The sequence below is a fragment of the Aquila chrysaetos genome, chromosome 6, assembly GCF_900496995.4.
Source record: "Aquila chrysaetos chrysaetos chromosome 6, bAquChr1.4, whole genome shotgun sequence".
Classification (NCBI taxonomy): Eukaryota; Metazoa; Chordata; class Aves; order Accipitriformes; family Accipitridae; genus Aquila; species Aquila chrysaetos.
Genome location: NC_044009.1, coordinates 49,546,225 through 49,568,890, shown reverse-complemented (window position 1 = coordinate 49,568,890; position 22,666 = coordinate 49,546,225). Strand labels below are relative to the sequence as shown.

Genomic DNA, 22,666 nt, shown 5'->3' with positions numbered 1-22,666 from the left:
TTCAGAAACAGTTATTAACGATGCCAGCTTAGCTTGTAAAACAGCAGAGTTGGAGACTGCCACTTTTATAGACTACAGATTTGTTAGATTTGTGAAAACACGCAAAATTCTTTGGCTGATTTTGAGGATTGCAGCTTTTTCAGCAAGTCTCTTCACAAAGAAAAAATTTAGCATTCTTAAAAATGAGGCTGGACTCTTGTGCTTCTTGGACTAATTGAAAGCATTGTTGAAGTAATTTTAAACTGTATGGGGCAGTCTGGTTTAGTGGTACAGAGGCATTCGTAGATACGTGTAAGATGTGTTCAGGGTCTCAACTCGTAGTGCTCACAGAAGAGTTCATGGACAGAAGGTAGGAGAAGGTGTGTAGAAGACCAAAGGTTGAAACAGGCTTAGAGGAGCATGTACAGAATAGGTGTAGAAGAGTGTTAGTAGACTTAAAGTATTCATGAGCAGCGGCTGGAAAGGAGAGAAAAAGAACAGAAGATTGGGGAGATTGGAAAGAGCATATGGAGTAGAATTGATCAAAAAATGGATGACTGGCAACATGTTAAAAGCTGTTCCTTTTTTCTGATGGGAAGTTGAGATGTACCAAGCAAGTCTAATGAAAATGAGAAGAACAGGATGAAAGGAACCTTGAGTCTAACTGGGGGGAAAAAAAAATTCAGAGGTGAAGAGGAAAACTTTGGATTTGATGTGGTAAGATGGAGGAGGAAGAAAGAGATTGCTTGTAAAAGTGTTTGAGACAATTTGAGTAGGGAAGAATTGACAGATAGGGAAGTGAGACTGGAGATGAGGCAAGGAAAAGAAGGCAAGGGAGCCATGAAGCTTTGCTTCTGGAACAGGGAAGAAAAGACGGTATTGAAACTGGAGATTTCCTAATGAGGAATGAGGCATGATGGGGAGAGAGAAGAACATTTGAAGTTGTAGACGTACCTGATAGGAGACGTGGTAGACATGACCATACCTAGGAAAAAGTTGGAATTGAGGGTAGTTTGAGACAGGAAAATTTGATATGCTTCTCATCAAGGTAGTAGTTGATATGCTGTAAGTCTATTGTTTGTAGATTTTATTGCATCATTGAAAAAGTTTAAAGTAGTAAAAAAGGTGTTGTAGGACTAAGGTAAGTACAACGGGAAGTAATTAGAAAAGAAAGTGAAATAATTAGAAAAGAAGGTGAAAGAATAGGAAACAAAGTAGAAGATGTTAAGAAACGTAAATGCAAAGAGGAAATCAGGGATTCAGTCATATGAGAAAATTCATATGGTTTCAAGAAGTGTGGATTTTCCTTTTGAAGATGGAATTCATCAGCTAACCAGATGAAGAATGATATTAATAGAGGACACAAAATTTTGTCTCATTTTCAGTTTAAAAAAAAATTAATGAAATAAAAGTACAGTCTGGGTGAAATACGTATTTGTCTGTATTTTCTTACAAGGGCTTATACTAATGAAAAATTAACACTGTTGTTCAGAATGTTTTTTCACGTGTGGCAAAATGGCAAGTAAATTCCTGCTGGTTTAAAAGAGAACGTGTATTGTGATAGCTGGAAGTAGGGACATAGGAATCACTGCTCCTTTCTTCTGCTTTTGGCTTTACCATAAAACTATTGTTGGAAAATTGTGCAAATCACAATTTTCAATTCAAGTTTTCTCATCTGTAAAGTAGAGATAACAATACCTACCTACCTCACAGGAGTGTTGTGAGGTTTAATTAAAGTTTGTTAAGCTCTTCAGCATTTTTGGATGAAAGGAGATAAATGAATACTCTTGGTTTTAGTAATGGGAAAACACCAGGCAGAAGATGTAGTACAATTTTGGGGTTGGAGGGAGGAGGTAGAACAGTTACATTTTGTCGTTTAAAGCATATTTAAACAAAACAATTGAAGATGTTTGGTTAGAAGGTATGTAATTGCTAGATTTATTTATCAAATCCAAGCATTTTCTTACACTTAACTTGTAATTTGAACGTGTACATAGATCTAGTGTTTTGTTTCATCTTAAGATAGTTTAGGACTCCTTTGACTTTGAAAAGTTGAATAAATCATCTACATTCCCTTTTTGCCTCCATTGTTAGATGAATTCTTTATAGTCGACCTACATATACAAAACCAAACCAAGTATTTCTCTATCATGAAACACTGTGTCGAGGTTTCTGGAAGGGCCTGAAGTGCTGTATTTAGAGGTCATAGACTTGGAATATCAAGTCAGTAGGCAACAATGATAGTAACCGATATATGAAATTCTGTGTATGTATGAATATGTGTCTACAGTATAGTTTAAGCAACCCAGTAATATGGTCAGGAGAAAATTTTTGAGAAAATTGTTGACAAAAGTAATCAAGTGAACTAGTGTTGAGTGATGAGAAAATCAGTGGAGGGATTAGCCTCGCTAAACCTTGTTACTGAAGCTTTTTTCCTATTCAAATAGGAAATAGTCAAAATAACTTTTCTAGTTACAGTCAAAGGAAAGAAATGCTGTGTGTATTCGCCAGCAAGTTTCTTGGAATAAACTGCGCCTGTAGATGCAAACTTTTACAAACATAGTGGTGTGTCAGCAACATCACAGGTGTCATTATAAATGTCAGCAGTATGTAAGTGGTATTTGTAAATAAGCACAAACATGTGAAATGGTCTACGTTTGTCAGTCAACTGTTAACGCACCTTCAGTATGCTGAAGCCTAGTGCTTGGTTGAGTAGCTCCTGTGAGTTGAATGTACACTAAATATCAAGTGGTGTTACACAGCTTGAAAAGAAAAACTGCTTTAAAGAAGAAAGCAGACTTTTTTCTAAGTCATTCTGTTAATGCCAAAGAAAATGCTTCCATGAGTGTTAGCAAACCAACTGTCTATAGACTCTAGGAGAAATCGTGTATGGATCTCTTGTCCATACTTATTCAGAGCTTCAGTGGGAAGGCAGAGTGCTGCAGCTCTGAAGAGTAGCTTGAATCATCTTGCATAAATATTGCCCTCTCCAAGGATATTGGCATGCAAAACAGATTTTCGTCGTAGTGCATTTTGAATGCACCTCACAAATGGATACTTAACCACTTTGAACAGAGTTTGGATTAGGTTCTCTTCAGCGGAAGCAAACTAATGCGTGATCGATGCAGACAGGTGGAAATAACTCTTTCTCTTCTCAAAGCATTTGTTTGGTACTGCTTAATTTGGGTACCCTGTCTGTGCTGGTTTTCCACTGTATATATTTGCTGGAGGCAACTTACTCTTTCCCTCCCCGCCCCTTCTCCTCTCTTTGGATTATATTTTAATTACATCTCCAGTATTCAAATTTGGAGAGTGAAGTGTCTTCCAGAGCTATATCTGCTTTAAATGTGGAGCTAGATCTGTTTCATATAGCACCTTCAAGCATCTACAGCTAACTGATCTTTGTGGGACCAACCTCTGCTTAAACAGTGATGGGGAGATCGGATCTGAAATTATTCAGAAAGATCTGAATCGTTTACTCTGTAATAAGATAAGACCCATGTAACACCTCTCTTAGATTCAGATCCATTTCATGAAAGTGATTTTCGAAAATCTCAAAATAAATAGATAACTGAAGATAGGTTTAATGTAATCTCCATAAGCAAAGCACTTGTTTGCTTGTTTTTTCTAAAAATAGCCAAGTACAGTGGTGTCCAGAGCCACAGCAAAAATGCAGCATCTTTATTTTCCACTGTGACTGATGAGTAAGGATGCACTAACTTCCCTGGATCATAGAGTAACTTCCAATATACCACCAATAAAATCCACTTAGATAAAGCAAACTTTTGGGGCTTAAATTTTCTTGGCTTGCATTTTTGCAGACTTCTGAGACTTCATTGCTCAGCAGAGTGTATTTGTTACATTGACTGGAAGAAGGTGTAGCTGTTAAGGGTAGAAGTTTATGACGGTGAAAACGGTTCACAATTTCCCTTTTTCTTTTGTCAGCTGGAAGGCAACACTAAGCAACTTCTTTAAAACTACCTGAATTCATTGGCATTTTAGCAAAGACAGAAACTATTAAAAATTGCATTTTTATATTTTCCATTTTAAAATTTTAATTTATATAAAAGATTCTAATTCACCTTAACAGTTTCTGTTGTGTGGCTTGGTTAATAGGCAAGAAGATTTCCTAGCGCTACAGTTTGGTGTGTTTGGGTTGAAAGCCTTCACAGCAAAAGAGTTCACAGCTTTCATCTAGAGCAACAGCGAACACTGCAGATTTTGCAGGAGTACTGGCAAGTCCACGTTATTTCTGCTGAGCAGTTGTTAAGATTGTTTTGAGACCTGATGAGTACCTGGTGTGTTTTCTCAGTGTCTTAAGCCCCACAATTGACTGTTCTTTGTATATGAAAAAACATAACGAAAAGTAATATCAGAGGTTTTAGTTGTAGCATTGCTTTGAGTCTGCATGTGGAAGACTCTCTGAGATAACCACTACCTTTGTTTTAGAGGTATTTCCACGCTGCCCATATGCTGTTTTTCTTCAGGCCTCTTAAGAGCTGCTTATGGCTGCTGTGGATGCTTAACTGATGGTATTGCCAAAAATTTCCCAATGGCTAGAATAACTGCACAACCCTTAAGTCTTTAGTATGAGTCAGGACAGATCTTTAACTGGCTGGTGAAACTTGTGATTTTTGTGACTTTGAAATGAAGAAGTGGGAATATTAAGCACGGACCTTGTGTGCGTGAGGTGTAAACAGTTTCTCCTGTTGGCTTGTAATGGTATTTCTGGGATTTCATTGTATCAGCAATGCCAGGAAAAGCATCTACTAATAGCTAGCTAAACTTTAAATAGTTAGGATCTTCCAGTAATGACCTTAAAATAGTTTCTCGAGCTCTGAGCTCTGCAGTGACAATGTTTTTTCCTGCACCCCACTAGTCACGGCCATTATAAACCATACTTAATATTCTTAACGTTGTACCAGTTTGCAGGAGGAGCATGCGAGGTTCTGCACGTGCTCTGGTGTTTCAAGTTGAAGTAGCTGATGAGTGACAGCGTCGTTTTGGTTTTGTTGAACAGGATGTTTGATTTTGATAAGGTTTTTCAGATTTTAGGAGGAAAGTTTTATGAGCATGGCCAGTTGACTCAGGCAGGGTAAATGCTTTTGAGACTCCCCCCCCCCCCCCCCTTTTTTTTTTTTTTTTTTTTAACATTGGTGGAGAAGTGATTCTCAAGTGACACTAAAGCTGAAATCCTGAGGGAGTTTTAATAATATCTTCATGATATATAATGAAAATAAAAAACCCACCTGTTTTTTTTCGTTAGAGACTACAATGCAGATCATGTGCTATAGCCAGATTTTGTTACGTGCAACAAAAGCAAAGTTTTTAAGGCACAGGCTTTCTGATGGTGCTGATTTTAATGGCGCCTTTCTAGTATCAGCCATCTGATAATCTTCAAGGAAAAAATTTACATCTTGATGTCCTCTCTGCATGTCCTTGCCTTGCTGTTATCTGTGGCAGTGCTAAAAAGGGCCATGCTCGTCTTGTGTCTGTTAGGGTCTCCCCCAGACATTAATATTTATTCTTTTTGCAGTATCTGTTTTTAAAACATCAACTCAGAACCTAAACTTGTTTACAAAATAACCAAGATAACCTTCCAAAACAGATTGTTTTGAGATGCTTGTATATCGCTTTGATTCATGAAAAAAAATATTTCCTGAAATGCTCACCATTTCAATTGACAGATGATAACATGACATCTTTATTTAACTCATGTCAGTATTTTTCAGCTTTCTGCGATGGTGTATCCATAGATACTTCCCAGTGGAGGAGGTAGACCCCTTAACTTTCTCATACTTGCGAAGTAAAATAAAATGTATGAATATGCTTTTCTTCATTGCTTTAAGCAAATCATTGCAAGTATTTTGCAGGCTCTGCAGACAGCAGAATGGAAACAAGTGACTTAACTCCTTAGATTTGCTATTCTTGGGTCAGCAGAGATGTTGGGGAAACCTTGCAGTGAGCTGTCAGAAAGCACTCTGGCCATACTCCGGAGCCTTTAATATTGCTGTAGCCCTTTCAGAGGGCTTAGTCAAAACTTTATAGGGAAATTATTTACAGGAAACATGATGCTGCACTGCTAAATCAAGTTGGCAACTCTCATCGTGCTAGATTTATAAGTTGTTGTGGATAACATATCTTCTGTATGTCAAATTGGAAATAGGATGTAAGTATTCTTAAAATGGAAAAATCTGTTTAGCGCCACATGAAGTCCTCATTCAACGTTGTGTGATGTTCGCTGTTGAATCTGAGAGCTTTCGAGCGGTTTCTGAAAGGGGTACCATGCTGCTGACTGGACAGAAGTTAATGACGTATTTCTGTTCTCATAGATTCTTAGTATGAAGCACTGGTTCATCTCTCTCCTGAGAAGACAAGATTTGGGCAAGTGGAAGAGCAAAAATTATTTCAGCTGTTGACTTCCAATACTTATTAGTTAAGGACTTTTTTGTGCAGGTAACTTTGCAACCTTGTGAAGTTACTTTATGAATTACAAGACCGTCTTATCCAAACTGCTGTAGAGATCTAATACTTAAATGTTGCTTCTTATAAACAAACGAAAATGGTGATTTATTCTCTTCACTTGGTGAAAGGTTTCATAGCTTGGCAAAATGCTAATGATTATCATTTTAAATTGCTTGTGTTGCGGGTCTTTAGGTGAATAACATGGCAGATAAATTTGGCATCCCTTTTGAAGTCCATTTTCCATAATGACTGAATTTCATTTTGAAGTAACCTTACTGGCATGTGTTGTGAAGTTCACAAACTGTCCCTCAGTAATACTCCTCCGTGTGGGACTCCTCCTGGTTTTCACAGTTGAACTCGATTTGACAGTAGATCTCATCCCATCCTTTTTGTTGACTCAAGGTGTGACTGAAGATGCAGATCCTTTCATCACATATTCAAATGGATAGTTTCTGACTGTAAAATAAGTCTGGCTTGTGCCCACTCAAAATTTGCTGCCAAACATCTCAGGCTACCAAGCCTAATGTTTAAATTAACTCTTGCAATTCCAGCTTTTTGTACAAGAGGAGTGTTTTAAGTGCTAAATCCCAAATTTCCATGATACAAGAATGATTTCGCTTTTCATCATTTAGGGTTTTACTACTTCAGATTTGCTGCAGTAAACAACTTTTTGATGCAGGGTGATTCTAGTATCTCACGGAGCAACTAATGATGGCTTCTAACAAGTGTTTTGTCTTTTAATCAATTAGCTAATATGAACTATAGACTAAGTCTTTCAAATAAAATTAGTTAAAATATTTGCAAGTCATTTTTTCAAGCGTATATATATGTTCTTAAACTGGCTACAAATGCAGGTTGTAATGCTTACCTTTCTATATAGAAACTGGTCTGAAGCCCAGAATGTGTGGAACACATTTCTCATCATATTCCTAATAAATCGGAGGAATTTCAAAATGCCAGCCCGTTATTACCAGACTGGTGCTTTTTCTATAATAGGGAACTAGCAACTAATATGTCTTCTGTCAAGTTTAAAAATAGCGCTACATCTCCCATTACCACACCTATTAGTTCCCTATCCACTTGGAGATATTCTAAGTCAAGTATTGTTCATCTGTTTAAACCTAATGTAAGCCTTCAAGTTCATCAATATTATGAAATTTATAGTAATAGGTACAGTACTGGAAAAGATGAGTCTTGTAAACTGTCTTGAGCCTTCAAGCACTGTAAACACAGTCCAAATATGTTGGATAAAACCAACATACCATTAAAGAACATTATCAGTCTCTGTTAAAGTAAGTTATCATTATTCCAGGCTTTTGAATTACATGGCAAATGGGAGCTTATAATTAACTGTTAAATCAGAATAACTAGTTTTCTATCAAATACAATTGCTAACCTTGCATTTTCAGGTTATACTCTCGTGTTAGATCTGTACTAACTTTTTTTTTTTCCCCAAAAAAATCCTGTCACTGCCTGAAGAGCTAGCCAAAATAATGTTAGAACTTTTTGTGAAGATAGTTGATTGTTTAATATCTACTGCTCTGCAGCATACTCATGTTGACTTCAGTAGATCTATTGGGACCATTAAAGGGAGGAGGCAGAAGAACAAGCTCTGTGGAAGAGTAATGTGGTTTGCTGGCAATGGGTAGTTGTGGCTGTAGCTGTTTTGCTGGCAGAGCTTGGCCCTGGTTCTCCATCACACCTCTTCTTTGCCTTTTCCCCTTCTCCTTTGGCTTAGAAATCAAGAAAACTTTCTCCTAATTAAATATTAAAAATACTTAACTTTGCCTTTGTTAATCTGAACTCACAAAAATAGTTTACAGACTATTTAGTATCCCTGATGCCCTATTCTGAGTAGTACTTAGTCCCATGTATACCACTTAGTAGGTCAACTAGAGACATACAAACCAAGTTGTGTCTTGTAATTGCTGTTCACAACGTACTGGGAATCAGGAGATCGGCCAGTGAAATGTCCCTGAAAAAATGTCTTTTGAGTGCCGTGCTCCAAAGGGGGATGGACGTATGCTTCCCCACCGAGGTAGTGTTGGCTGTGTGTGGTTTTGAGTTAACTATAAATGTGATACGCAGATGTTTTTCTCCACTGGAAAAAAAATAAATTGCAATAATTTACTTTATTCAGTATGGATTAAGATCTTCAGAGATGTTGACTGAGGATGGCTAGAAGTATAGATACAAAGTATTTATGACAGTCTTTGACTATGTCAGGAAAGAAGGTGAAAAGAAAATTCTAAGGTTTTTTTTTTTTTGCTTTTCTGTAGCTGAAAAAACCCCAGATTTAATTTACAGCAAGAAATGATGAAGGTCATTAGTGCCTTTGCCTAGATAAAATAATAAAACAATTTAAATACTGAGTTTTAAAATGCATACTCTGCATATGCATTAACAACTTTTTCATAAGGATTGATAACAACATTGTTTAGTTAGCATGCATGGGATAATGTGCCGATTTTACAGCATGTTACTTTCTAAATATGTAAACTCCAAAAAGGAGCCATTACCGTCTCTTGTGTCAGGGCGGCTCTGGATTAATAGCTGTGGGACATCTTTAAACTGTAACTTTCAATTCTTGCTGTTGCGCTTCAGGCTCGAAAGCACAGATGTAAGGACTGAACCTGGTGATCCTCGCAGTTTGCTTTTTAGTTAAGATCAAAACAGTTCTTTAAAAACTCTATTGTTTGCAATTCTAATTGCATCATCTCAAGCGCTGCTGTGCTTCTCACCTATATGGGATGCACACCTGCCCCACGCTCTGATGTGCGAGCGTTTTGAGGAATGCAATTCTGAGAATAAGAAAAAAAAAATCAATAATTGTGTAAAGTGTATTACAAGCAGCTGATTTTTCAATATATGTGTATTTACGGTAATCTTAAAATAGTCCATAGACAAGTAACTTAGCAGTCCTTTAAGCAAGTACTTCAAATAAGTATCATAAATAAGTCTTACACTAAAAGGGATTTGAAGGCAGAGTTCCCAGATGGGGAATCCTTACCTGAGACCACTGGGACTTATGCCATTTTCTCCCATTCACTCTTTTTATTTCTGGCTGGGAATTGATTGTCAATGTAACGAAGACAGTCTTTGCAAAACAGATACGTAGATCATAAGCACAATAAAATTAAATGTTGTGTTTTAGTGTTCAGTGAAACAAAAGCAGGCAGTGCAATCCATACAGGTTTCAGTGTAGACAGCGTTTAGCATCCTTGGTGCCTGCGGGTAATACTGGGTTTTGGCGTTCTGTAGGTTTTTGCAACTCTCAGGTTGTGTGGATGGGACAGACTGTGGTTAATGGGTGTCACCAGTAAATTAATATTAGTGCTGATGCAGACATCCAAGTAAAGGTGAGCGATTTTGGTTTACCGCATTCTCAAAAGAAGTAGAGACTTTTTTGCTTTTTCCAGTTGATTTATATAACAGATAAATTAAGTGGCATTCTTGCTTTGTGCACTTACAGAGTTTAGTAATGACAAACCTTAGAGCCGGTACTTTTGGGTGATCTAAATACGAGGTAAATTTTGGTCAAACATTAAGATGTGATTGTGTTTAAGGTATAGCTCTGGGGTTTCGGTGAGTCATTGTCATGAGTGGGAGGGTAACGCAGGCTCTTTCAATCTAGGTTTGTGTGTGTGTATTCGCCGCATCCACCCTTCGGGTGGGTGCGTATTGTGGGGCTGGGAGGGAGAAGGGGCAGAGGAAGAAAGGTAAAGACCCTGTAACAGTCCTTTGGAAAATCCCATTTGATCAGAATGTGGAACGTGAAAAGTTTTTGCCTGTATTAGGTATTACGGTGTGCTTATCGGAAATAATCAAAGGTTATAAGTATGTTTATGTCCACAATGCGTACCTGCTGTGTTTTGTAGTTGGTTGAGTTATAAGATACTGAACCACGTGTGCTCTGGATACGGTGGTGGAATAAATTTCTCATACGTGTGGGACTGTGACCGTTAAAACAATCATTACTGAAACCATATACCTTATTTCCTGTAACTAATAGCAGCTCTCTACCTATGGAATATATTAACAATTATTCCTTTGGTTTTGGATTGTTGCTCAACTATTTTGTTGGACAGATATTTAAACATGATCTGTAATTTATGTTGTCTGAATACGTCAGTGAACGGAGCTAATTACGGCTTTCTGATGCGAGCTACGCTGATGTTTGTGAAACCACACTTCTGTTTATAAGACAGAGTGAATGTATGTTCTTTAATAAATCACGGAAAATGATGAGTTTACCTAGGTTGGTTAACAAAAATACTTTAGTTGGTGTTCACCTAGAGTTTAAAAAGAAGGCATGGTTTCTGTGGCTAGTTGAACAGTTAATTCTTCCATGCCATTAAAGTAAATGTTTATTTATTACTCTGCATAGTACTCAGAATTTCTTTTAAAGGAAAACTGTTGTATCAAACAGCAGTGGCCCATTTAGGGACTCCATCAGTTGCCATTTTGCTGCAACGTGCTCACCGTGCGGTAGGGCTGAAGCAAATGACAAAACTCCTGGATGAATGTCACTGTGAGATGCTGGCTTTGAGACAGCACCTAATTACCTACCTAAATTTCTCAGTGCTTCAGTATACCTCTGTATTAGTCAGGTCACTTTTGACACTGTTAGCACTTGGAAGGACTTTCTTCTTCCAGATAATATCTTAGTAATGTATATCCTGAAGAAGGTGCTGCTACATACGGTGTAGGCAGAGTAACAGATTTTCAAAGCAAAGGGTGCTGCAGCCCCGTGGATGGGGTTGAGCTGTCTGAGGAACACCCAGGATTGCTGGCTCCAGAGAGGAAACACTGTAATGAGAAAGGGGAAACGGTTCTGTTTTTCTAGTATTTGTTGTTTTCTTTGAAATGGGGGAAAGAATACCTGGAGTGATTTATATTTAATTGAGGATTGCATTCCATCAGATAGGGTGAATGTTCTCAGGCCGTTTATCAGCTGTGTCTTTTCGAGACCTCCGAGGAGTATATGGTACATATTTACCTTAACTTGGCTAGGTCAAGGGAAATAAAGCAAAAATAATAGATGTTATTTTTGTATGTGAACAAAACTGGAAGTCATGTGGGTGAAATATGAGGTAAATGGCTGTGTCCTACCTCCTCTGTGCCTTTTGAATACAAGAAATTATTAATGTGTATATATAATTTCCTTTGCATTATCAGTGTATCTTTTTAAAACAGAAGACTTTTCATTGCTCCAGCTTAATCAACCCCTGAAGTCGACATGACATATATTGTATTGCCATTATTCTTTAGTAGTTTCATATTTTGGTAGCATCTTGTAAAAAAAACAAAACAAGAACAAAGCATGCCATGTACTGCTCCTTATATAACATTTTTTCTAAATTGAATATGATGTGTATTGCTGGTAATGTATACAGATCATATGACACTGGAGTCCTACAAATGCTAGTGAGGATTTTAGTGAGCAGTACCTACATTTTTTGGGGGAGCGAGAGTAATGTAAGAAAGCCTTTGAGCTTCAGATTGTCTCTGAAAAATGTGTCATTGCTGATTTTCACCCTTGCGTGCTGCTGCCATGGGGTCAATGAGTGTTATGAAGAATTACATAGCGAGAGCCATCTAACACCCACTCCATGATGCATCCACAATTTCAACGCAGTTTCCTGATGTAAGTAGCCAAAGGGAGTTTATTGTATGGCAATATTTGTGTAATATTTGCATAACGCGTTTTTATTAATAGATCTAAAGGTAGGATAAATGCAGAATAACCTAAATGTCAGGATCTCTAAGCAAGAAGGAAACCTAGAACTGAAAAAGTGTCTTACCGTCAGCATGTACAGTCATTCTCTGTCCCCATAAGGGACGACGTACAGTGAGAACTGTTGCAAAATAAAACCAAAGAGCACATTGTCGATTCAGCTAAACCGAGTGATAAAAACCGGTTTCGGAACTAGTCTGGTGAAGTGCAATTTGATCAGATATTTCATGAACGGATTACTTTATAACTGATACCGCTAATGATTTGTAAATTAACTGCAACGCATTCTCCCTGAGTGACTGACTCAGTGGCATTTACTAACTTTTCACGTACCCGTTTTTTTAGGGGCTGAATTTGCAAAACACTTCCCTCTAGTCCTTTGAGTTAAATTTTCGGCGACATTTGATGACAAGCGTAGCATGATTAATTACAAATTGTTCTTTAGGTGAATAGTGCATATTCTAAAACACAGCTTGTGTTTTTATAGCAGTTATTACCCTGCAGGCTCCAAAAGGGCTTTGGAGTAGAGAGTATGATTTCGGTTACATCATTGTAAATTCAGAAAACGTCAGTGATCTCAAAAGTGTGATTTTTGAAATTAGGTCAGTGGAAAAGAAATCAGAATCTGCTTTGCTACCTGAAAAGAAGCAAGCTCCAAAATGGAGTGAAGTCTCTGCTTCCAGAAGGCTATCCTTTTTCTTTTGATAGGAACATATTTGTCAAAAAAAAAAAAAATTATTTGAAACAGAACGGGGGAGTGAATAATAGAGCAAATTATAACCTGAATCCAGACTGGATTATGGCAAGAAATCCAGAGCACGGAATACTTTGTCACTTGCTGATAGATCTGTGGTGACCCAGCAGATCTACACTGCCGTTTCAGCTAACACCATGATGGGCCAACGGCTCAAAGCTATCTAGAGGCTTCTTACATTTTGTCTCCCAATTAAATTTATTCAGTGTTTGGATTTTTGTTGCTGGCTAGTTGATCTTTCGATAGCTACAGTACACTTGTAAGGTTTTGTTTGTTTGTTTGTTTTCTACCTTCTGATTACAGAATACTGATTTTTTTAATCTGAACTTGAATTTAACTGAATTTCAAGGTTGAGATGATGATTGAGATTTTCTGGAGAGTGCGTAGTTCTCTGTTGAATTCTCACTTCTTGTCACCAGAGGCTTTGAGAAGATAAGGATTACAGTCTGAAACCACTAGCAATTACAGGTCAGGAAATGGATGTACAGTCTTGCAATATACAGCATCAAACACGAAGCCTGAGCAAATAAGTTTAAAGAGAGTCAGTTCTCCCTTGTTAGGGTATGTTGAGAAGGAAACCGTGAGGGAGGCAGTCATGGATGGTGAATACCTTTCAGGGTTTTGTTTTCAACTTTTGTATGTGATGGTTTTGCTTGAAGCATCTGAAAAGCAGCTTTTCAGTACCCCAAGTCTGTGACTCATGAAGGAGATGAGCAATAGTCACAAGGTTTTCATCTTTCCCTTCGCTTTGGGCAGCACGTTTTGCATCCTGTTTGTGAGCAGCTTTGTGGCTTCTCATCTGAGAGCTTCCTTAAGCCTGCGATAAGGTTCTCTTCCAGCCATTTTGGAGTACTCAAAAAAAAAAACCAACAAAAAAAACCCCAAACCAAACCCCAACAAAAAACCAAAAAACCCAACCCAAAACCCTCAACATGGTTTTCATCTCTTGTAGGGTCCGAGCGTGTTGCTTGGGTGGTGGTCCCAGCTCCCAGTGATGCAGGAGAGAGTCCCGAGGGGATGCTCAGACTGCATCTCCCCAGGCTGCTCTCTGGCTTTAAGTCACCCAAATTACCCTTAGTAGCAACTATAGGGGCTGAAGTGTGTTTGAGTTGTTCTTTAGTTTTATCTAGGAAAAGGGGGCAAACCTATGTAAAAATGAATAAGCTACTTCCTAAGCTATGGAAGAATTGTATGTATTTAAGAATGAGTGTGTAAAGTAAAGCTGCTTTTAAATATCTGATTGAAAACAAAACAATAAATTCAAAATACAGGTTTTTAAGTCCTGCACGCTTTGATTCATTTAAAAATTACAAACAGTATCTTTTAATGGTTGAAACTAATAGGTGTGATAATTTTGTCATCGTAATTGCTAAGTAGTTTTTTCTGAAGTAAACTCATTAATATAATATGAAGGATTAATTTCACGGGAAAAATGACGACACTGTAATGCCTTGCAATATCTTTGCGCTTTTTCCAATATATTTTTCTTAAATAATAATAAAAAAGTATTTCTAAAGTAAAATATTTCTCTGTTGTCATTTTCAGAATCCAAACAGTTCTGAAGTATTTGGAAAATGAGTGTTCTTCTCATTGAAGCCTTTTATGGTGGTTCCCACAAACAGCTGATGGATCTTCTCCAGGAAGAGCTACAAGAAGACTGTGTCCTCTGTACACTTCCTGCCAAGAAGTGGCATTGGAAGGCACGGACTGCCGCTCTTTATTTCATGCAAACAGTGCCAACGAGTACTAATTACAGGTAACCCAGGGACTGAATAATTTCTAAGCTCAAATTACAGGGAGGCCTTCAACCAGGTCTCTTGAGCTGAATCTTTGGTTATGTGCATGCAAGCATGTATGCGCAAGCAAATGGAGATTTGCAGTGGACAATACAAGTTGTTCTTCTTGCATTGACTTCTTGGGGTTTAATTGGGAAATTACTGCCATGTTTTAGAGTTTCCTAGACTGTTTTGTCTTGCATCGGTAGTCCTGGAGAGTCTCTAAGAGTGCAAATATATGGATACCTGTTTGTGTATATGTGTATACGTACATCTTATTTTAAAATAATTATCAAGTGAATTCGGTAATACTGAAAGGTTTAAACTGCGCTTCACAGATCAGGTTGAAAGATGGCACAGATGTGAATGCCGCAAGCTTCCTCACTTGCAGTATCACGATGTATCTATTAGCAAGTCTGATTTATCAGTGTACTACTCAGCTGACCTGGAGGATTAAGGGAGCAGTTTTATCTTAATGACGGTCCGGTTCTGTAATGTGCCAGCAACTGTGGATGTCAATTATGCATTTATGTAAGTGGCAAATTTCTATCAGCTAGAACCTGGACTGATAAAAGCAGACTATTTAGGTCAACAGATAGCTATCATGTAGTGAGAATCAGTCACTCCAGAACCAAGCTGTCTTTAAAACGAGCAATTTTGCTTGGCCTACCTGATCAGTTGAGATGTGGTAAGATGATTGTCTCGAGCAGGGACATATCGCGTGGTGCTGTACGTGCTCCGCTCGGGGCATGCAGCAGAGCATCACGGCGTGGGTAGTAAATGAGCACTCAGTTGACTTTGCACCTTCGTGGAGAGAGCCTGTTCGTGCATGGGGATGTTTGAGCACAAGCAGCTGCTTTTCAGCAACAGAACAAACTTCAGCAGGACTCTGAGCACACCTAAATGATGTGCTAACTAGTTACAGTTCAGAACTGGGTCTGGTACTTGTTACCAGGAGCAAGTAGACATCGTCGACTGGGGAAGCAATATGATTTTTCAAGAATAGATCTTGTGCGATAGAAGGCTGTGTTTGAACAGTGTTGCCCCAAACATGTCTAATCCGTTTTGGGATGCATACGATATAAATGTCCGCACCTTTTCTGTGCCTGCTTCTGGCTTGCATTTAAAATAAGCTACCATCCCAAGCCAAATGTTATAATTAATTTTCCCCGGTTTGTCTTGTGCGAGGCATTTAGCGTTGGTTTCCTATAGCTTTCCTTTTGCAACAATTTTGTTTTGGAGGAGTGTATATGACAAACTGTTATGTAAATTTGTCTTGTATCGCAACCACATCCTCCAACGCATCGCAATGTTATCTGTGTTCCTTCAAGGTCAGCAGCCCAAGCTGTCCAGCACTAACTGTATTAAACTAATCAGACATCACTCATAGACATACACTTCATTAGTTTTAACTTACAGTTACACTGACCTAAGATAACTTAACTCCAATTTGTCAAGTAACCTGCATCTTGGGGGGAAGGGGAAGGGAATGATGACATGCCCCCCCCCCCCCCAAACCCCCCAAAAAAAACAACCCAACAAAACCCCCCTCAACCCAGCAGCTTGAAAACTCACTTGAAGTTAATAAACTTGCAATCTGTCATAGACTTATGTGCAAATATAACCTTTACTGACAGCAAATAAATCTGATATAACCAATCGAGCAACTTAGAGAGGAAAGCTTTTTCTTTGCTGTTGCTGTTAAGGTTTGATCAGACAGAATCAAATAGTCAAAGTTGACAAAGGTGCAATGTTTAAAAAAGAGTATGTACCTTATCCTGGCAGGCAGGATAAAATTTTAGGAACAAGGGCTGATGTGACTGCTGAGAGGAAAACTGATTAGAGGTACCTTCTACTTTACTTGCACATTTTTAATGTTTGTTTTGTAATTGAATGTTTCAAGTATTTTATTAAATTGAAAGTATAAGTGCACCAGACTACAACCTAATGAGGCTGACTACTCTCTCCTATTAGAAAAAGCATTGATTAAAATTAACATTGATTCTTCTATTTCTAGCTTGCTAGTAACCACTAAAGATCTGCTTCCCAGGTAGTAGTTTAAGACAAAATTCTCATTGCAAACTGGCAGGAGTGTGTGTTTTGAATTACATATTTACATATTTCAACCTTCTTCTGAGGTCATGGGAAATACCAAATTTGCATTATTTATAATATTGACATTATTTGTGGAATAAAAATTTTCTTTTACAAGTGATTTTCATAAATGTGACACTTCATAAATACCTTTTTTCTATTTGTGCGTTTAATAATACAGAAAGGTCACAAATATTTCGAGTGCAAACACTTTTGGTGACAGATCTGCATTACTAAATTTTTCTTTTCAAACTGTATTTTAAGATGCTGTTATGTGTGAGGAAAAAATACTGATGCGAATAAGTATGATACTGCTATACATCTATACAGCCGCAGTATATATACATTTTCAAAGATCTATACTTTTATACATACAAGCTGATTAGGGGAAGGAAGCAGGTCTGTTAGTTTTCAAGTGATGCTCAGTGAGTTAAGGAACAGTCTAAAAAGTGCTTTTGAAGCAGAGTATACGGTGCAGAATCATAGATGTTAAATTCAGATACTCTGCAGTGACCAAAGGGTTTGTGATGAACTTGCAAATACTTTTATTGGAGGAGAGACATGTACTCCCTTGAGCAAGAATTAAAGCTGAATTGGTAACCAGCGGTGCATCTAACATTACTTTTGTGAACCATGCGGCCGATACCTTGGTGTGTGATAAAATGGTGTTCCCGTGCAAAACCAAGGAGATCTACCCAAAATTGTCACAGGGAGAAGATGTCCTCACCCTTCAAGGGGAACACATGCAGCTATTTTGGAAGGTATCGGACACTTAGTATTTTATCTGCAACGCTGCATAGATTTATATTAGTTCCCTGATGCAAAGGCTGTGCTGTGTTTCTCTAGAAAAAACATTGCTTTTCTGTTTTCATGGCTTCATTGTGCAGTGTGTCGTTAAACCAGCTCATGTCTTCATTCATCTCCTTAAAGGAGGACAGACGCCTTGATGAATGGGGAAGATGAGGCACACAGCAAGTCCCTCCAACTTGGAAGGCCATAAGGAGAGTTTTTAAAGGTGGCTTACTTGGCCACTACACTTGAAATGGTCTAATATATTGATGTACAGCAGCCGTAGAACTGAGCGTTTTTAAGAGCTTTCTTAATTGCTATACAGAGGCTTACATGATTTTTCCTTAATTGAAAAGAAGGTGTCTGTTTGGATGTTGCATTAGTAAGAGGAGTTTCATCCTTGTGGCAATTTCCAAATCACAGCATTTGAAATGTACTGAAAAAGGGCAGAATTACTGTCTGCTTTCTCTAGACAAGCTTTTCAACAATTACAGAGTTTTGTTAGCAGTTGATGGAATATTATCATCTTCATTCCGTAAATTAGGAAGGCCCAGCAGAGAGATGTGACCTCCTCACGCTGCTGGCAGTCTGCAGAGCTGCTGCGTTGTCTGCTTTGTCTCCCAACTTGCTTCAGACAGCTTAAACTCTTTGATAAATGTAGGTGTCTGATCTTGTCTAAGGTTGTTTTCCATAGCACACAGTGACTCTTCAGTAATTCTAGAAAGCATGTAACAAAAAAGAATTTTTTTAGCCTTTTTTTCGTCTTAATTCAAGGGAAGTTCTTAAATTCGAAAATACTGTTGCACAATTTAATGGAATTAAAAAAAGGGTTGCTTTTCTTTTTTCTGTAATTCGATTCTTTATTACCATGAACAATCTTTTACATTTCAAATAATAAACCAGTTGATATGACACACTAGACGAAAGCATTTTATATTTTAGGGACTATCCTCTACAGAAAGTAATTCAAAACCAAAAAAGTTAGTTGTATAAGACTTAGATCTGCAAAACAGGGAGACTAAATGCAGTGTAGCTTCCAGTTTGTTTTAATAGCACTGCTAGATTATTTTAAATATATATATATAAATATTATGTGTAACGTTCAGTATTGCCCCCCAGGTAGCTGTTCATATGAATAAAGATTTTATTTGTAACGGACTCTAGCCCTGAAATACCCCTAGGGTAAATGTTAGCATATATATACGCCTTGATATTTGACAACTATATTTTAAAGACAAACTCTATGCTTTTTACATTTTACAAAAGAGAAAACAAATCATTGTTTTCAATTAATAGTGCTCTGGGAAAAAAAAAAAAGCACAAAACAAACAAAACTGGGAGATATGGTGTTCAGCAATGTCTAGTATATTCCAACAGTATATAATGTAGATGTGGGGTTTGTTGGGTTTTTTTTTAAATAACCTGTGAAGACTACTAGATTTAAAATTGTTTCAGATGTGATGCTTTCATTCGGTTCTATAAGGAGAAAATGTGTTATTATAGAGTGAATTCTTTACTAACTGATGGACTGGTGTTGCCTGAATGTCTTCTTAAAAACGGTGTTCCTGTAAATTTTTATTCCAGCGAGTAGTTCAGTCTCACTGAAAACATAACACAGCTTGCATGTGTGAGCATTGGTAAGGTAGAGTACTTACTGTTTTCTAGATATTTTCTTTTCAAAAAAATATCTGCAAGTAATATGTCCTGGGGAAGATGTTTGAAGATGTGAACTGAAGCAAGGCAGGGCGAATTTCAGCCATTTCATTAAAGCTGAATACATAGATGCCCATTTGTGCTGGGAACATTTCTGTCTTTTTCCATTGTTATGTCAAATGCTGGAAGTGCAGCTTTATATAATCTTTGTAGGAAGTGGAATTATTTTCCCTGCATTAGAGGCCTTCCCAGCATTTGGCCCTAATAACACTCAGGTAAGAAATAAATAAATTGTACGTGTGAGTAGTACGTTAGTTAAATAAAAGATGACCGTGTACCTGCAATTTAAAAAAAAAAAGTTTACCTGATACTATTTGGGGGGGGGGGGGGGGGGGAGCATATTTTGTGCTGTTTGCTTCTGTATATAGGTGAATAAAACTTGAATCTCATTTATGGTATCGACTTCTAAGAATGTGTATTTGGGTCTTATTGCTCAACTTCATTACATTTGAAGATGGGATGTGGCTCACCTTCTTGGAATTGCTGAATAATTTTCTGCCCAGAGCTTTTCTTAGTTTCATGCCATTTCTTTGTTATTCTGTGTAAAGTTAAGAAGTGTTTGTGCGTTTTAACTGCATTTTTATGCAGTTTTAGGTCAGATGCAGTGGACCGTGCTCCTAGAGAATAGGCTGGTGAGTTGTGCTTTGTACTTTAATCAGTTGATACAAAGGGATGAAGAAATAAGGTGACTAAACGTAATAGCCATCACTCTCTGAAGACGGGTTTCAGATCTCATCTTTGATTAAAAACAACACGTGGGCGTAACTTACTCATTTCTATAGCCTCACTGACGGATACAAATAATGACGTTCTTACCTTGCTGTAGAGATGTCCAAAGGAGGGTACAGGACACGCTGCTTTGTCCCGTGCTGCCCTTTCATGCTCCCTAGCTGAGTAAAGGGTCATTACTTCTTTAATTTCATTGGTGCTAAACTTGCGGTTTTTTTTTTTAAACAAATCAGTTACGTTCACCAAGGTTCGTTCACATGGGCTTGTGCAAACGCGTACGCGTTCGTCCTTCCCACGCTTTGAACTAGCTGGTTGGGAGCTAGATTCGCACCGGGGGCCAGATGGTCGTCCTAGCGCCGTGTCGAGCCTAAACCAATAAACCCCAGCGAGATACGAGACACAGGCACCATGTACTGACTTAAACAACTTTGTGACTTCTGACCAGAGCTGGCTGGTGTCCAGCCAGCTTAAAGTGTAAGCAAAGAGAATATACGTCCATATGGAACAGCATGAAGCTCCACCACTTATCACAGATGATGCCCTCCACTTCTGTAGCCCCGGATAATAGAGGGTGTCCCAGCCTGAATAACGGGTGTGAAATTCCCACCGAGGAGGGAGAAGCTTGGAGGCCATCTGATGCTGGAAGTACATAACGTGGGAACGTACGCATAAAGCTGGGTTTTGTGTGATTTAGGTTAATATTGCCCAAAATCTGTTCTGAAAACTTCTTCTGAAAATGTTATTGTTCAAAGTAAACAAACTTTTAAAGAAAAGCATATAATCAAATGTATTTGAGAATGATTTTTATCAGAACACTAATATAAAGCAGTGCTTTGATAAAGTTAACAAAAGGAAAATGTTTAAATTCTATAACGAATTTATTTATTTTTTTTTAATTGGGAAGATACTATAAATAAAGGTAGAAAATCAAGTAATCCAGCAAAAAAATGTATCCAGTAAAAGTTAGGTAATCCAGTAAAAAATGAAGTAAGGTCTAAGGGCAAAATCATTTCATATTGAGGATAACAGCACTGCTGTGGTTTCTCTGCTCACAATTAGACTGCTAAAATTCACTTTGCAGTAGGACGGAGAGAGGCTGCCTGAAAGTTTTCATGAAGCCGCTGAAGGAGGTGGGATCTCCTTTGTCGGGCAGATTAATTACCTTGCTGCCGCGGCGCAGAGCGGCCAGAAACAATGTTCTGGTGCACAAAGTCCTTGTACAGTACGGCGATTTGAGAGCAAATTTTTTTTTTTTTTATTCTTAGGTCTGGCTGCGTAAAAACTCAGGGGGGAGGAATCCAGTAACAGCAACAACAACAAAATATTTTAAGAAACAGGACAAATAATTTTCTGAGTAAACTACCTGAAATTTATTCAGGCAGACAGCAATGTGATCTTAAACATTCACTTTGCATTAATCAACTTTGCCTCAGATAAAATGCTGGCAGATGGTAGCTATTCATTTTAAAAGTGACAGGTTTTTTTTACGTTTTTGTGTGGAAAACCCCACATGCACTCTTCCCTCCAAAAACTTTAGTTGTTTAATTTGTCCAACATGCTTTTTTTTTTTTTTTTTTTTAAATACAATCCCGTTATTAGGCAATTTCACGATTTGGATAGTTAAAAGAGGTTTTAGATTAATTTAAATGCAGGCTCCTTCCTTTGAAGCCAGTGGAAGTATATATATGATCTCAAATTTGGCAGAAATAAGATGGGAATGATGAACACGATGCAAGGAGAAGTGCAGGACCGGGAAGGACGCTGGTTGGGACTGCTGGGTGATCTGTAGAAAGTGCTAATGTGAAATGGCAGTTGTCCGTTTGATGTGTAAAAGATTTGCTGAAATTCCAGAAAAATATTCTGATGAGACAAGGAAAGAACAGTCTGGTTTTTCAAACCCTAGCATGTGTTTTCCTTTATATTCTCAAAGCCGGGTGAAATCCTTATTTTTCTTTCTAAAATGAATTTTATGAATCACCTGGAGAATTGATATTTACATTTCTGGCAGTAAAATGTAATGAAATTGTGCATTATGATTCAGTATTTCTACACTTAGGATTTTAATGAGTATTTTATCTGTCCTTTTAAATGGTTGCTGTGTATATATTTTATTTCTAGATTAGTTATGGATTACATTACACTTCTATTTTCAAATAACACAACATACACAGTGCTATTTTATAAATAATATGATACTTTCTACAATTCATTGTCATTCTAGTCCACAACACTCATTTGATCTTCCAAAGGGAAAGAAACAAAGCTTTTGGTATGCATCTAATAAAGAAAAAAAAAAAATATCTTTATTTTTGTTTTTTATTTTTTTTCTGTGCTGCTTTTTTCTTAATCTCAGGGTTTTTTTTCTTTTTTTCACTGAAGAAGTAAATAGTACAAATTTTGTCAGATACTTGGTTTGCACATGATTTGGATTTATAGCTTTGTATTCCGGTGTCATAACTAACTAACTTCCTTAATAACTACTCACAGCTTGGCTGGATTTTGTGAATTGATACATAATGAAAAGAAATTTTGTTATGCAAACTGTTTCTAGCAAAACAGTTTTGGGAGAAGACCTATCTTAATTTTTTTTTTTTTTTTTTTTTTTGCAAGCATTAACCTGACCCAAATACC

The 22,666-nt window shown here is 37.6% G+C and overlaps 1 protein-coding gene across 14 annotated transcripts in view; it reads left to right on the top strand.

Moving 5' to 3' along the window:
- Window positions 1-22,666, top strand: part of GTDC1 (glycosyltransferase like domain containing 1) — a 186,860-nt gene that overhangs the window by 46,903 nt on the left and 117,291 nt on the right. For all 14 annotated transcript variants that reach the window (XR_003923803.2, XR_003923802.2, XR_003923800.2 and 11 more), the window contains one exon: window positions 14,481-14,691. Coding sequence is in view for 9 of the 14 variants with exons in the window: in XM_041124130.1 (XP_040980064.1) it covers window positions 14,510-14,691 (182 nt within the window). In the remaining 5 variants the exon portion in view is untranslated. The remainder of the gene's footprint in view (window positions 1-14,480; window positions 14,692-22,666) is intronic.